This window comes from Musca autumnalis, unplaced genomic scaffold, assembly GCF_047663935.1.
Source record: "Musca autumnalis isolate F117 unplaced genomic scaffold, ASM4766393v1 scaffold_345, whole genome shotgun sequence".
Lineage (NCBI taxonomy): Eukaryota > Metazoa > Arthropoda > Insecta > Diptera > Muscidae > Musca > Musca autumnalis.
In genome coordinates, this window is record NW_027411917.1 from 80,296 (window position 1) to 95,358 (window position 15,063).

Below are 15,063 nucleotides of genomic sequence, written 5' to 3' on the forward strand. Positions count from 1 at the left end.
ACTTTGCAGTGGCTTCTAAGATGTCTCCCATTTATCCTTCTAATCTTTTGATCCAAACCAATTAAAATGAATTGAAAGTGATAAAAGACTTTTAAAAAATCTTCATAATTTCCGCAGTTTGTCCATGTAATCGCTTTTAAAATAATAATACACAGCCGAAGAAAAAATGACGGAAACTAAGGCGAATAATCCATGACAACAGAAGTGGCAAAGACAAAACAAACTGTGTAAAACATTAACAAGCCAAGTGTAAATTCAATGTGATAACAACAAATACAAATACAACAAGAAAACCAACTAAAACAAAGTCGGCAACTAAGCCTAAACTTGTCATCGGCAGATTCTTGCAGCAGTCAAAAAGTCAAACAATCTTTTCACAGCGCAGTTGAAGGAACTACTGCAGCATTCCGACATTGGAACACAAACTAATAAAAACCCAACAAGCGGAAACATAAGCTAACCCCAGCACAGTTAAAACAACATCAACGACAATAACAACACCATTCCGTATAGTAACTGAATCAACTACAACATCACCCCTACATGTCCTCTCCCATTATAATGACCATAATGTTACTCTTACTCCTACTGCTACTCCTTCTCATGTCATCGATGACGATTATGTCGTTTATGATGCCCACCACGCTGATATTGTCGCTGATAAATTTCAAACGACTGTTAACTTCATCGGCCCATATGTTTCCTCAATTTCGGTTTCTGAACAACATTTGTTGCGGTTTTCGTGGTGTTACAACTTGTCGTCGTCGTCGTCCACCATGGCCATCGACGAAGACGAAGGCAACTAATCCTCTAAAGTTAACATGGCTTTTGGCGCTTTACGCCTTGTTGTGGTATGGCATAACGACCACAACAACACAACTAACCGTGGAGGCCGGATCCCATATACGGCTAACACAGCGTAACAATCATGCCAACATTTCAGAATTATTGGATAATCTATTGCGAGGTTATGACAACAGTATACGACCGGATTTTGGAGGTAAGTTCGTCCACTGTGCTATGCAATCGAATCAATTCAAACTTTTTTAATATTCACTTAGGGTGGGAGATAGAAGTGGGTTGGATTTGTTTAATCACTCAAAAGCGTCTGCATGGAAAAAATTGTAAATAAATATTTGTTTTGCAATTTCTCTTCAAACGGCAAAGGTGAAAATAGAAAGAGAATAAAGGAAAAGAAGTGGGCGGAAATGTGACACAAACTTCACAAAGCAGACCTTCGTATGAGGTTTTTATAGAATAGGACACCTCTGTAAGGGTTTCCTATAGAATAGGAGACCTCCGTAGGAGGTTCCTATAGAATAGGAGACCTCCGTAGGAGGTTCCTATAGAATAGGAGACCTCCGTAGGAGGTTCCTATAGAATAGGAGACATCCGTAGGAGGTCCCCATAGAATAGGAGACCTCCGTAGGAGGTTCCTATAGAATAGGAGACCTCCGTAGGAGGTTCCTATAGAATAGGAGACCTCCGTAGAAGGTTCCTATTGAATAGAAGACCTAAGTAGGAGGTTTCTATAGAATAAGACACCTCCGCAGGAGTTTCATATAGGAGACTTCGGTAGGAGCTTCCTAGAATATAGACTTTCGTAGGGGTTTCTACTATATAGGAACCGTAGGAGGTTCCTGTAGAATAGAAGACCTCCGTAGGAGGTTCCTGTAGAATAGGTAACCTCCGTAGGAGGTTCCTATATAATAGGTAACCTCCGTAGGAGGTTCCTATAGAATAGGTAACCTCCGTAGGAGGTTCCTATAGAATAGGTAACCTCTGTAGGAGGTTCCTATAGAATAGGCAACCTCCGTAGGAGGTTCCTATAGAATAGGCAACCTCCGTAGGAGGTTCCTATAGAATAGGCAACCTCCGTAGGAGGTTCCTATAGAATAGGCAACCTCCGTAGGAGGTTCCTATAGAATAGGCAACCTCCGTAGGAGGTTCCTATAGAATAGGCAACCTCCGTAGGAGGTTCCTATAGAATAGGCAACCTCCGTAGGAGGTTCCTATAGAATAGGCAACCTCCGTAGGAGGTTCCTATAGAATAGGCAACCTCCGTAGGAGGTTCCTATAGAATAGGCAACCTCCGTAGGAGGTTCCTATAGAATAGGAGACCTCCGTAGGAGGTTCCTATAGAATAGGAGACCTCCGTAGGAGGTTCCTATAGAATAGGAGACCTCCGTAGGAGGTTCCTATAGAATAGGAGACCTCCGTAGCGGGCTCATATAGAAAAGGAGACCTCCGCAGGAAATTCCTATTGAATAGGAGAGCCCTCTAGGAGGTTCCTACAGATTAGACACCTTAGGAGATTCCTGTATATTAGGAGACCTCCGTATTAGGTTCCTATAGTCCGTACGGAATTCCTATAGAATAGGAAACCTCCGTAGGAGCCTCCTATAAAATAGGAGACATACGTAGGAAGCTTCTATAGAATAAGAAAATAAGAGACCTGCGTAGCAGGTTCCTATAGAATAGGTGACCACAGTAGAAAGTAGGAGGCTACGGAGTTCTCCTATTCTATAGGAGCCACTTACGAAGATCATCTATTCTATAGGACCTTCCTACGGGGATTTTCTATTCTATAGGAGCCTTCTACAGAACTCTCCTATTCTATAGCAGGCCCCTACTGAGCTTTCCTAGTCTATAGGAGGCCCCCACGGAGCTCTCCTATTCTATAGAAACCTTTTACGGTGGCCTCCTTTGCTATAGGAGCTCTCAACGGAGCTCTCTTATTAGAAAGCAGCCTCCTACGGCGCTTTCCTATTCTATAGGGGCCTCTTACGCCCACTACGGAGGTCTCCTATTCTATAGGAACCTCCTACGGAGGTCTCCCATTCTATAGGAACCTCCTACGGAGGTCTCCTATTCTATAGGAACCTCCAACGGAGGTCTTCTATTCTATAGGAACCTCCTACGGAAGTCTATTATTCTATATGTTCTTCCTATGCGGGTCTCGTATTCTATAGGAGCCTCCTACGGAGGTCTCCCATTCTATAGGAACGTCCTACGGAGGTCTCCCATTTAATAGGAACCTTCTGCGGAGGTCTCCTATTCTATAGGAACCTTCTGCGGAGGTCTCCTATTCTATAGGAACCTCATACGGAGGTCTCCTATTCTATAGGAACCTCCTACGGAGGTCTCCTATTCTATAGGAACCTCCTACGGAGGTCTCCTTTTCTATAGGAACCTCCTACGGAAGTCTCCTCCTACGGAGGTCTATTATTCTATATGTGCTTCCTATGCGGGTCTCGTATTCTATAGGAGCCTCCTACGGAGGTCTCCTATTTTATAGGAACCTCCTACGGAGGTCTCCTATTCTATAGGAACCTCCTACGGAGGTCTCCTATTCTATAGGAACCTCCTACGGAGGTCTCCTATTCTATAAGAACCTCCTACGGAGGTCTCCTATTCTATAGGAACCTCCTACGGGGGTATCCTATTCTATAGGAACCTCCTACGGAGGTCTCCTGTTCTATAGGAACCTCCTACGGAGGTCTCCAATTCTTTAGGAACCTCCTACGGAGGTCTCCTATTCTATAGGAACCTCTACTTAGGTCTCCTATTCTATAGGAACCTCCTACGGAGGTCTCCTATTCATAAAAGCCTTCTACGGCGGTCTCCTTATACGGAGCCTCCTACGGAGGTCTCCTAGTATATAGCAGCCTCCCTACGGAGCTCTCATATTCTATTGGAGTCTCCTACGGAGCTCTCCTATTCTATAGGAACCTCCTACGGAGGTCTCCTATTCTATAGGAACCTCCTACGGAGGATTCCTATTCTATAGGAACCTCCTACGGAGGTCTCCTATTCTATAGGAACCTCCTACGGAGGATTCCTATTCTATAGGAACCTCTTACGGAGGTCTCCTATTCTATAGGAACCTCCTACGGAGGTCTCCTTTTCTATAGAAACCTCCTACGGAGGTCTCCTATTCTATAGGAGCCTCCTACGGAGGTATTCTATTCTATAGGAGCCTCCTACGGAGGTCTTCTATTCTATAGCAGCCTCCTACGGAGGTCTCCTATTCTATAGGAGCCTCCTACGGAGGTCTTCTATTCTATAGCAGCCTCCTACGGAGGTCTCCTATTCCATAGGAGAATCCTACGGAGCTCTCCTATTCTATAGGAACCTCCTACGGAGGTCTCCTATTCTATAGGAACCACCTATGGAGGTCTTCTATTCTATAGGAACCTCCTACGGAGATCTGAACCTCCCACGGAGGTCTCCTATTCTATAGGAACCTCCTACGGAGGTCTCCTATTCTATAGGAACCTCCTACGGAGGTCTTCTATTCTAAAGGAACCTCCTACGGAGGTCTCCTATTTTATAGGAACCTCCTACGGAGGTCTCCTATTCTATAGGAACCTCCTACGGAGGTCTCCTATTCTATAGGAACCTCCCACGGAGGTCGCCTATTCTATAGGAACCTCCTACGGAGGTCTCCTATTCTATAGGAACCTCCAACGGAGATCTCCTATTCTATAGGAACCTCCTACGGAGGTCTCCTATTCTATAGGAACCTCCTACGGAGGTCTCCTATTCTATAGGAACCTCCTACGGAAGTCTCCTATTCTATAGGAACCTCCTACGGAAGCCTCCTATTCTATAGAAACCTCCTACGGAGGTCTCTTATTCTATGGGAACCTCCTAAGGAGGTCTCCTATTCTATGGGAACCTCCTGCGGAGGTCTCCTATTCTATGGGAACCTCCTACGGAGGTCTCCTATTCTATGGGAACCTCCTACGGAGGTCTCCTATTCTATGGGAACCTCCTACGGAGGTCTCCTATTCTATGGGAACCTCCTACGGAGGTCTCCTACTCTATGGGAACCTCCTACGGAGGTCTCCTATTCTATAGGAACCTCCTACGGAGGTCTCCTATTCTATAGGAACCTCCTACGGAGGTCTCCTATTCTATAGGAACCTCCTACGTAGGTCTCCTATTCTATAGGAACCTCCTACGGAGGTCTCCTATTCTATAGGAACCTCCTACGTAGGTCTCCTATTCTATAGGAACCTCCTACGGAGGTCTCCTATTCTATAGGAACCTGCTACAGAGGTCTCCTATTTTAAGGAACCTCCTACGGAGGTCTCCTATTCTATAGGAACATTCTACGGAGCTCTCCTATTCTATAGGAGCCTCCTACGGAGGTCTCCTATTCTATAGGAGCCTCCTACGGAGGTCTCCTATTCTATAGGAGCCTCCTACGGAGGTCTCCTATTCTATAGGAACCTCCTACGGAGGTCTCCTATTCTATAGGAACCTCCTACGGAGGTCTCCTATTCTATAGGAACCTCCTACGGAGGTCTCCTATTCTATAGGAACCTCCTACGGAGGTCTCCTATTCTATAGGAACCTCCTACGGAGGTCTCCTATTCCATAGGAGCCTCCTACGAAAGTCGCCTATTTTATGGGAGACTCTTATGGACTCTTTTGGTTCTTTCGGATTACAACTGTAAAAAATCTCCGAATTTTCTGATAGCATTTCACTTTCCTCGGCTGACTGGAAATTAATTTAATTTTTGAAACTTCATTTTGAATCTTTATGTTCCGCTTGACTTGCTTTCATTTTTTTTCAACAAAATGATAATTTTATTTTACTTTTGACTCTTTCAAACGAAAAAGGGAAATCATTGCCCTTCAATGGCGCGGGGGGGTAATTGTAGTAGTAGTGAGACTGAATGTACCCTGTAGGGACTGTGGCCGATTTAAAGCTCACATAAAGCTAGCTTTTTTTTAAACATAAGTGGCATTTTATCGATCATTTTGCCTTATGCCAACTGACTAATTTTACAAGATTATGAGCGCCTGAGTAGTCAGTATTGTCCAACTCCAGATAACTTTTCGACTGATAATAAACTAACTTTTTTTGTGCCAATTTTTAGTCAGTTTGAAACATAATGTGAAAAAAACAATTTTTGTTTCTGTGTGTTTTTTACTTTTGACTTTTCATATTCTCTCTCTCCCTCTCTTTGTCTCTCTCTCTTTTTTGTTAGAGAGAAGAAGGGGAAAATTTGTATATTTCCTTTGTGTTCCTTTGTAATTCCAGAATAATATGAGTAATATGTACGAATATGCTCAGTCCATCAACACTGTATTCTATAACTGGATGCTGCATTTGTACGAAGAATATTAAGAAAAAGCAAGTGCGAATTATTTATGCATTTGTCCCTTATTTCTTCGACAAACACAAATACTTTGCAGACGGTACATGTTTCTGTTTTCAGAGTGGTTAATCTCTAGTTAACTTTTCGACTAACTTTATATTGGTCGAAAAGTTATCTAGACATGGACAATTGCCGAAATTTTTTCTGTTCAAAGTGTTCATCTCTAGATAACTTTTCAGCCAGTTTTTAGTCAGTTTAAAAATTATCGATCTATTATCAATCATTTTATCAACTGGTTAATAAAAGTCCGACAGGGTACTTGTACGCACACTCACACACACACACACTAACAGGCTTTTAGTAATTCATTTTTTCCCACTTATATTTCTACTGATCCAACCATTCATTCAATGAAGCATTTATGTTGGAGGTCTTCTTCGTATAGTTGGCATTCCTCAGAGAGACAGACAGACGGACAGGCAGACAGACATACGCACATAAATTACATGACGTTGTTAAACACTTCATTACGCCATTAATGCAAAGAGGATGGGAGTGAGGAAAGACTTTCAATGCAATTGCCTATCAAGTGGGATCACAGGACGAAGAACAAACACCAGATAGAAGCCGTGCAGCGGAACTGAAAGGAAGCTTAATGTTGGAAATGAGGATACTGGTGTTATTAGTTGGGGTTTTTGTATAAAAAATTAGTTCTTTTTTATCATCCAACTGCTTTGCTATTTCCGCTTAAAGTGATAAAGGCGGATATTAACATATGTTCAAAGCATACTTTTAGGCCTAAAGAGATGGCTTCATAAGAAAATGGTGGGAATAATGGGAGTTAGCACAAGGATTAAAATTCGTTTTTAGTTAATTCATTGCCTTCTTTGTATAAAGCAAATGTGTTCTTCTTTGACACAGCGGTGCCGAAGTTTTTCGGCAATTTACACACATACGACCCGAATGCAAAGAAAGAGCGTACGAAAAAGAGATAATGTTTTGATTTGTTTTTGTTTTGTAGCGTACATGCATAAAAACACACTAACACACAGTCATAAGTTGCCAATAGTTTGAATTCATTCACATTTTGGACTGTTCTCTTTTTGGTCACGTCTGGTATAAAGCCTCTTTTAAAGAGCTTCTCTTCTTTTTATTTAGTCATCCTAAAAGTATACTTTAATGTTATATTAATAATACTAATACGTCCCCACAGCCCTTCCATTAATATTACTAATTCGCCTCCATGGTCTTTCTGTGACAATTTATCATCATTCTCAATATTCTTAACAAATATTTGCCTTAGACTAAATTTTTTACCTTTTTTACAGGTCCACCTGCCACCGTTGAAGTTGATATTATGGTACGGAGTATGGGTCCAATTTCTGAAGTGGATATGGTAATTAACAACACAAATCTCAAACAATGCCTAGCATAGAAATCTCCAAAGCCAAAAAACTAATCTCCAATAATTGCTAATTACACTCATAAATCCTTCCACCCTCTCTCTCTCTCTCTCTCTCTCTCTCGTCCCACAGACCTACTCCATGGATTGTTATTTTCGCCAATCATGGGTTGACAAACGTTTGGCATTCAAAGGGGCCCAATCCACGCTGGCTTTAAGTGTATCAATGTTGGCGCGTATCTGGAAACCAGACACCTATTTCTATAACGGCAAACAGAGCTACTTACACACCATAACGACACCGAATAAATTTGTACGCATTCATCAGAATGGCAGGGTATTGTATTCAAGCAGGTGAGAAAATCTATACACCCATAAAATGTGATAAGTGTTTGCCATTTGGTGGCCACGAAGTAGCCGTGGCTTCTGAAAAAATGTTCAATCTTCTAAAATATAATAAGTGTTTGTATTGAAACGCCATTTAGTAGCCACAAAGTATCCGTGCCTTTCTGGTAGCCTATTAATACATTTTCAATATTGTAAATATTTTGTTTATCTTTTGAAATATTATCCCCCATCCGCTATTATCATGCTAATAATTTTTTGTTCTTTGCCTACTTTCTTCCTTCTCTCTCTCTTTGTTTCAGATTGACCATCAAGGCTGGCTGTCCAATGAATTTGGAAGATTTTCCCATGGATATACAAAAATGTCCATTGAAATTTGGTTCGTGTAAGTTTTGAAACACTTTAGGATAGATGAAATACTTTAATGAGAGCGGAGGAAAATAATTTTAATATTTTTAATTAAACTGTTCCTAAAAATATGCTACATATTATAAATAATATTGCTAATACGCTCTAGAGGTCCAATGCACTGACCGGCATAAAATAGTTCTAACATTGTCTCCTGCAAAAATAGATTTAATTTAAATAAAGACTCTATCCCCTCTGGTCGTTTATAAAAACTCCCCTCTGGTCTTCAATAGAAAAAAGTATTTAAAAACTCTATGCTTTTGAAAAAAATATTTAAAAAATCCACGACCTTGAAAAAGTGTTTAAAAAATCCTCGCCTTTGAAAAAAAATCCACGTCCTTGAAAAAAATTTTTAAAAAATCAACGTTCTTAAAAAAAATTCAAAAATCCACGCCCTGAAAAAATGCATCCATGTCCTTTAAAAATGTTATTTAAAAAAACACGTACACGGAAAAAATTATTTAAAATATCCACGTTCAAAAACGTGAATTTTTTAAATATTATTTTTCAAGGACATGCATTTTATAAATTAAAAATAATTTTTCTCGAAGGACGTTGATTTTTTTAAATATTATTTTCAAGAACGTGGATTTGTTAAATATTATTTTTCAAGGACGTGGGAGTCTTTATAGACGATTTTTTTTCAAGGACATAATACTTTTGTCAAGGACGTCGATATTTTAAATAATTTTTCAAGGAGGTAGATTTTAGTTATTTTTTTAAGGACGTGGATTTTCAAAATAATTTTTTCAAGGAGGAGGATATTTTAAATAATTTTTTGTTCAAAAACGTGAATTTTTCAAAGAATTTTTTCAAGGACGTGGATTTTTTAAATAATTTTTTAAGGACGTGGATTTTTTTAAATATTTTTAAGGACGCGGATTTTTTAATAGCTTTCTAAGAGGTTGGTTTTTTTAATCATTTTTCAAGGATGCGGAATTTTTAAATAATTTATCCAAGGACGTTGTTTTTTTAATAATTTTTTTCAAGGAAGTGGATATTTTAAATAATTTTTTTCCTAAAATACCTGAAAAAAATAATTAAAATATCCACGTCCTTAAAAAAATTATTATTTTTAAATAAAAAATTATTATTATTTTTTAAATATTTTTTTTCAAGACGTGGATTTTTCAAATAATTTTTCCAAGGACGTGGACATTTTAAATAATTTTGTTGAAGGACGTGGATTTTTTAAATAATTTTTCAAGGACGTGGATTTTTTAAATAATTTTTTATGGACGCGGATTTTTTAATAGCTTTCTAAGGAGGTTGGTTTTTTAATCATTTTTCAAGGACGTGGAATTTTTAAATAATTTATCCAAGGACGTTGTTTTTTTTAATAATTTTTTTCAAGGAAGTGGATATTTTAAATAATTTTTTCCCTAAAATACCTGAAAAAATAATTAAAATATCCATGTCCTTAAAAAAATTATTATTTTTAAATAAAAAAATATTATTTTTTTTAAATATTTTTTTTTCAAGACGTGGATTTTTCAAATAATTTTTCCAAGGACGTGGACATTTTAAATAATTTTGTTGAAGGACGTGGATTTTTTAAATAATTTTTTCAAGGACATGGACATTTTAGATAATTTTTTCAAGGACGTGGACATTTTAAATAATTTTTTCAAGGACATGGACATTTTAGATAATTTTTTCAAGGACGTGGACATTTTAAATACATTTTCTCGAAGGACGTAAATATTTTAATTAATTTTTTGTTCAAGAACGTGTAATATAATTTTCAATAACGAGGATTTTTTAAATGTTATTTTTCAAGGAAATGGATTTTATAAATTTTAAATAATTTTTCTGGAAGGACGTTGATTTATTTATAGGCGATTTTTTTCAAGGACATAATACTTTTTTCAAGAACGTCGATATTTTAAATAATTTTTCAAGGAGGTAGATTTTAATTATTTTTTAAGGACGTGGATTTTTAAAATATTTTTTTAAGGAGGAAGATATTTTAAATAATTTTTTTGTAAATACGTAAATTTTTCAAAGAATTTTTTCAAGGGCGTTGATTTTTTAAATATTTTTTAAGGACGTGGATTTTTTTAATAATTTTTAAGGACTCGGATTTTTTAAATAGCTTTTTAAGGACGTTGGTTTCTATAATAATTTTTTTTTCAAGGACGTGGATTTTTTTAATAATTTATCCAAGGACGTGGATATTTTAATAATTTATCCAAGGACGTGGATATTTTAAATATTTTTTTCAAGGACGTGGATATTTTAAATATTTTTTTCAAGAACGTGGATATTTTAAATAATTTTTTTTCCAAAAATACTTGAAAAAAATAGTTAAAATATCCACGTCCTTGAAAAAATTATTATTTTTTAAATAAAAAATTATTATTATTTTTTAAATATTTTTTTTTCAAAGCGTGGATTTCTAAAATAATTTTTCCAAGGACGTAGACATTTTAAATAAGTTTTTTAAGGACTTGGATTTTTTAAATAATTTTTTTCAAGAGCGTGGATATTTTAAATAATTTTTCTCGAAGGACGTGGATATTTTAAATTATTTTTGTTCAAGAACGTGGATTTCTCAAATATTATTTTCAATAACGAGGATTTTTTAAATATTATTTTTCAATGACATGGATTTTATAAATTTTAAATAATTTTTCTCGAAGACGTTGATTTTTTTAAATATTATTTCCAAGAATGTGGATTTGATAAATATTTTGTTAAGGACGTGGGCGTCTATATATACGATTTTTTCAAGGACATAATACTTTTTTCAAAGACGTCGATATTTTAAATAACTTTTCAAGGAGGTAAATTTTAACTTTTTTTAAGGACGTGGATTTTTAAAATAATTTTTTCAAGGAGGATTATATTTTAAATATTTTTTTTTTTTTTGCAAATACGTGAATTTTTCAAAGAATTTTTTCAAGGACGTGGATTTTTTAAATAATTTTTTCAAGGAGGAGGATATTTTAAATATTTTTTTTCAGAAACGTGAATTTTTCAAAGAATTTTTTCAAGGACATGGATTTTTTAAATAATTTTTTTTTTCAAGGACGTGGATATTTCAAATAATTTGTTCAAGGACGTGGATATTTCAAATACGTGAATTGGTTTTTTGTTGGTTTTTTTTAATAATTTTTTTAAGGACTTGGATTTTTTTGAATAATTTATCCAAGGACGTGGATATTTTAAATAATTTTTTCAAGGACTTGGATATTTTAAATATTTTTTTTAAGGACGTGGATATTTTAAATAATTTTTTCAAGGACGTGGATATTTTAAATATTTTTTTTTCAGGGACGTGGATATTTTAAATAATTTATTTTCAAGGACGTAGATATTTTAAATAACTTTTTTCAAGGACGTGGTTATTTTAAATAATTTTTTTCAAGGACCTGGATATTTTATATAATATTTTTTTCCAAAAATACTTGAAAAAAATATTTAAAATATCCGCGTCTATAAAAAAACTATTATTTTTTTTAATAAAAAATTATTATTATTTTTTAAATATTTTTCTTCAAGGCGTGGATTTTTCAAATAATTTTTCCAAGGACGTGGATTTTTAAAATAATTTTTCTCGAAGGATGTGGGTATTTTAAATATTTTTTTTAAGGACGTGGATATTTTAAATAATTGTTTTCAAGGACCTGGATATTTTATATAATATTTTTTTTCCAAAAATACTTGAAAAAAATATTTAAAATATCCACGTCCTTGAAAAAAATTATTATTTTTTTAATAAAAAATTATTATTATTTTTTAAATATTTGGTCTTGGATATTTTAAATAATTTTTTCGAGGACGTGGATATTTTAAATATTTTTTTTTCAAGGACCTGGATATTTTAAATATTTTTTTTTTTCAAGGACGTGGATATTTTAAATAATTTTTTTCAAGCGCGTGGATATTTTAAATAATTTTTTTCAAGAACGTGGATATTTTAAATAATTTTTTTCAAGGACGTGGATATTTTAAATTATTTATTTCAAGGACGTGGATATTTTAAATATTTTTTTTCAAGAACGTGGATATTTTAAATAATTTTTTTCAAGGACGTGGATATTTTAAATTATTTATTTCAAGGACGTGGATATTTTAAATATTTTTTTTCAAGAACGTGAATATTTTAAATAATTTTTTTCAAGGACGTGGATATTTTAAATTATTTATTTCAAGGACGTGGATATTTGAAAGAATTTTTTTCAAGGATGTGGATTTAAAGCAATTCAGGGATGTGGATATTTTAAATAGTATTTTTTTTTCAAGGATATTTTAAATATTTATTTTCAAGGACGTGCGTCTTTTATACATTTTTTTTCAAGGAACTGAATTTTTTAAATATTTTTTTTCAAGGACGTGGATGATTTAAATAATTTTTTGCAAGGTCGTGGATATTTTAATTAATTTTTTTGAAGGACGTGGATTTTTAAAATAATTTTTTCAAGGACGTGGATTTTTTAAATAATTTTTTCAAGGACGTGGATTTTTTAAATAATTTTTTTTTCGTGAATTTTTCGAAGAATTTTTTCAAGGACGTGGATTTTTTAAAAAAAATTTTAAGGACCTGGATTTTTTAAATATTTTTTAAGGACGCGGATTTTTAAATAACTTTTTAAGGACTTTGGTTTTTTTAATAATTTTTTTCAAGGAAGTGAATTTTTTTTTTTTTTTTTTTGAATAATCTATCCAAGGACCTGGATATTTTAAATATTTTTTTTCAAGGACGTGCATATTTTAGATAATTTTTTTCAAGGACGTGGATTTCTTAATAAATTTTTTTAAGGACGTAGAAAAATTGGCTTTCGTAATATTTTGTCCAAACTTAGTTTAAGTTCGAAGATGGGCTATACCGGTCCACTCATTCCGGTACCTCCCCCACAAAAGTTCGAAAATGTTCGGAAAATTTGTATGCACCATAACTCTTGAAGGAAAAAACCAATTTGATCCATACTTTGCACATCGTGGAATGTATACTAAACTTAGATGAGGTTTCAAAATGGACTCAATCGGTCAACTCCTTCAGGTACCTCCCACACAAAATTTCGGATAAGTTCAGATTAGGACCAGTTCTCGAATCGCTTTGATTTTTGTTGCAATAACTTGTATTCATTGCCCCTTATACGACGGTACAAGTTTAATCAGGGGCAAGTCCATACTTCCTGAGAAAATAGCCTGAAAGATGCAAAAAGCCCCTATAACACCGTGCCATATCGGTCAACTCCTTCAGGTACCTCCCCCACAAAAGTTCAAAAATGTTCGGAAATATTGTTTGCACGATAACTCTTGAAGGGAGTGACCAATGTAATCCATACTTTGCACATCCTAATATATCTACCAGATATAGATCAGGTTCAAATATGAACTATATGTGTTTACTCCTTCTGGTACCTCTCACACATAATTTCGGATAAGTTCAGTTTAAGACCTGCTCTCGAATCACTTTGATTTTTTTGAAGCAATTTGCATTCGCTACCTCCATTACGACTGTAAACGTTTTTTCAGGAGCAAGTCCATATTTCTTAGGAAAACAGGAAAAAGGTGTAAAAAAATCCCTATGTCACCATATGTGGCTTTCAGGGAACCCGATAACTCTCGAACTGTTCAACCGATTTGGTCCAACATTTGGTCTTCGTCATATCATATCCGACCATAGTTTCATGGGGCAAGAATTTCACTAAAATGCTAGGACGATATAACTTGAATGGCGCAACTAATTTGGTCCAAACTTTGGGTCTCCTAATATTTTTTTCAAAATCGGTCTTCCCTAAGGGTACCTCCCCCACAAAGGTTCAACATTTGTGTCTTAGTGCAGTTAATTCCTAATCCACATTTTTGTCGGCAAGTTCAAATGTCCAAAATAGGGCCACAAAATTCTGAAGAGACTTTAAATACATTCGATCTGTCCGTAGGTGAAAGTTTCACTTCACATTGGCTGAGGGTATATATCTGTCGGCAAAGCCGACTGACAGTTTTTTACTTGTTTTCAATGATGTCGATATTAGTCCCTTTCAGAAAGAAATGCTGCTTCTATAGATCCTTTCTGAAAAACAGAATGCTTCTATAGACCCTTTTCGAAAGAAAGGGTGCTTCTATAGCCCACTTCTGATAGAAAAGCTGCTTCTTAAGTCCTTTCTGAAAGAAAGTGGGCTTCTATAGTCCACTTCTAAAAGAAAGGGGGTTTTTGAAAGAAATGTAGCTTCTTTAGTCTCTTTCTGAACTAAATGCTGCTTCTATAGACCCTTTCTAAAAGAAAGGGTTCTTCAATAACCCCTATTTGAAAGAAATGCTGCTTCTACAATCCACTTCTGAAAGAAAGGGGGCTTCTATAGTACCTTTCCCACAGAAAGAAAGCTTATACTCCGTTTCTGAAAGGAAGGGTGCTTCAATAGTTCCTTTCTGAAAGAAAGGGTGCCTCTTTAGTCCCTTTCTGAAAGAAAGGCTGCTTATATAGTCCCTTTCTGAAAGAAGGGGTGCTTCTGTAGTCCCTTTCTGAAACAAATCAAAGACGTATAGCAATAAAGACCCGAACAAATGCATTTTCCAAAAACATATGCTAATAGTTCCACATTTTGGTTACAGATGGCTACACAACTCACTGGAATTGATAACAGCAATGCCAATCGTTTTTGATTCCCATTTCTCACGGCAGAAAACATTAACGTCGTGTTTTGTGGCTGAAATTTATTTCTTCACTATTTCTTATTTTTTATTTAATAAAAAATCAAAAGCGAATGCCGTCAAATTTGAGTTTTAATGTTTTTCTTGTCAATATTCTAATGAGTAACAGTTTTCGTTTAACAGAATGTTGCTATG

The 15,063-nt window shown here is 35.3% G+C and overlaps 1 protein-coding gene across 1 annotated transcript; it reads left to right on the forward strand.

The window, feature by feature from the left end:
• Window positions 1-621: 621 nt before the first annotated feature.
• Window positions 622-8,245, forward strand: LOC141400524 (gamma-aminobutyric acid receptor alpha-like; the record flags this gene model as incomplete). Its single annotated transcript, XM_073979724.1, has 4 exons — window positions 622-1,000; window positions 7,442-7,509; window positions 7,649-7,869; window positions 8,163-8,245. Coding segments are annotated over exons 1-4 (751 nt in total), but the record flags the coding sequence as incomplete, so codon positions are not given.
• Between the last annotated feature and the right edge of the window lie 6,818 nt (window positions 8,246-15,063).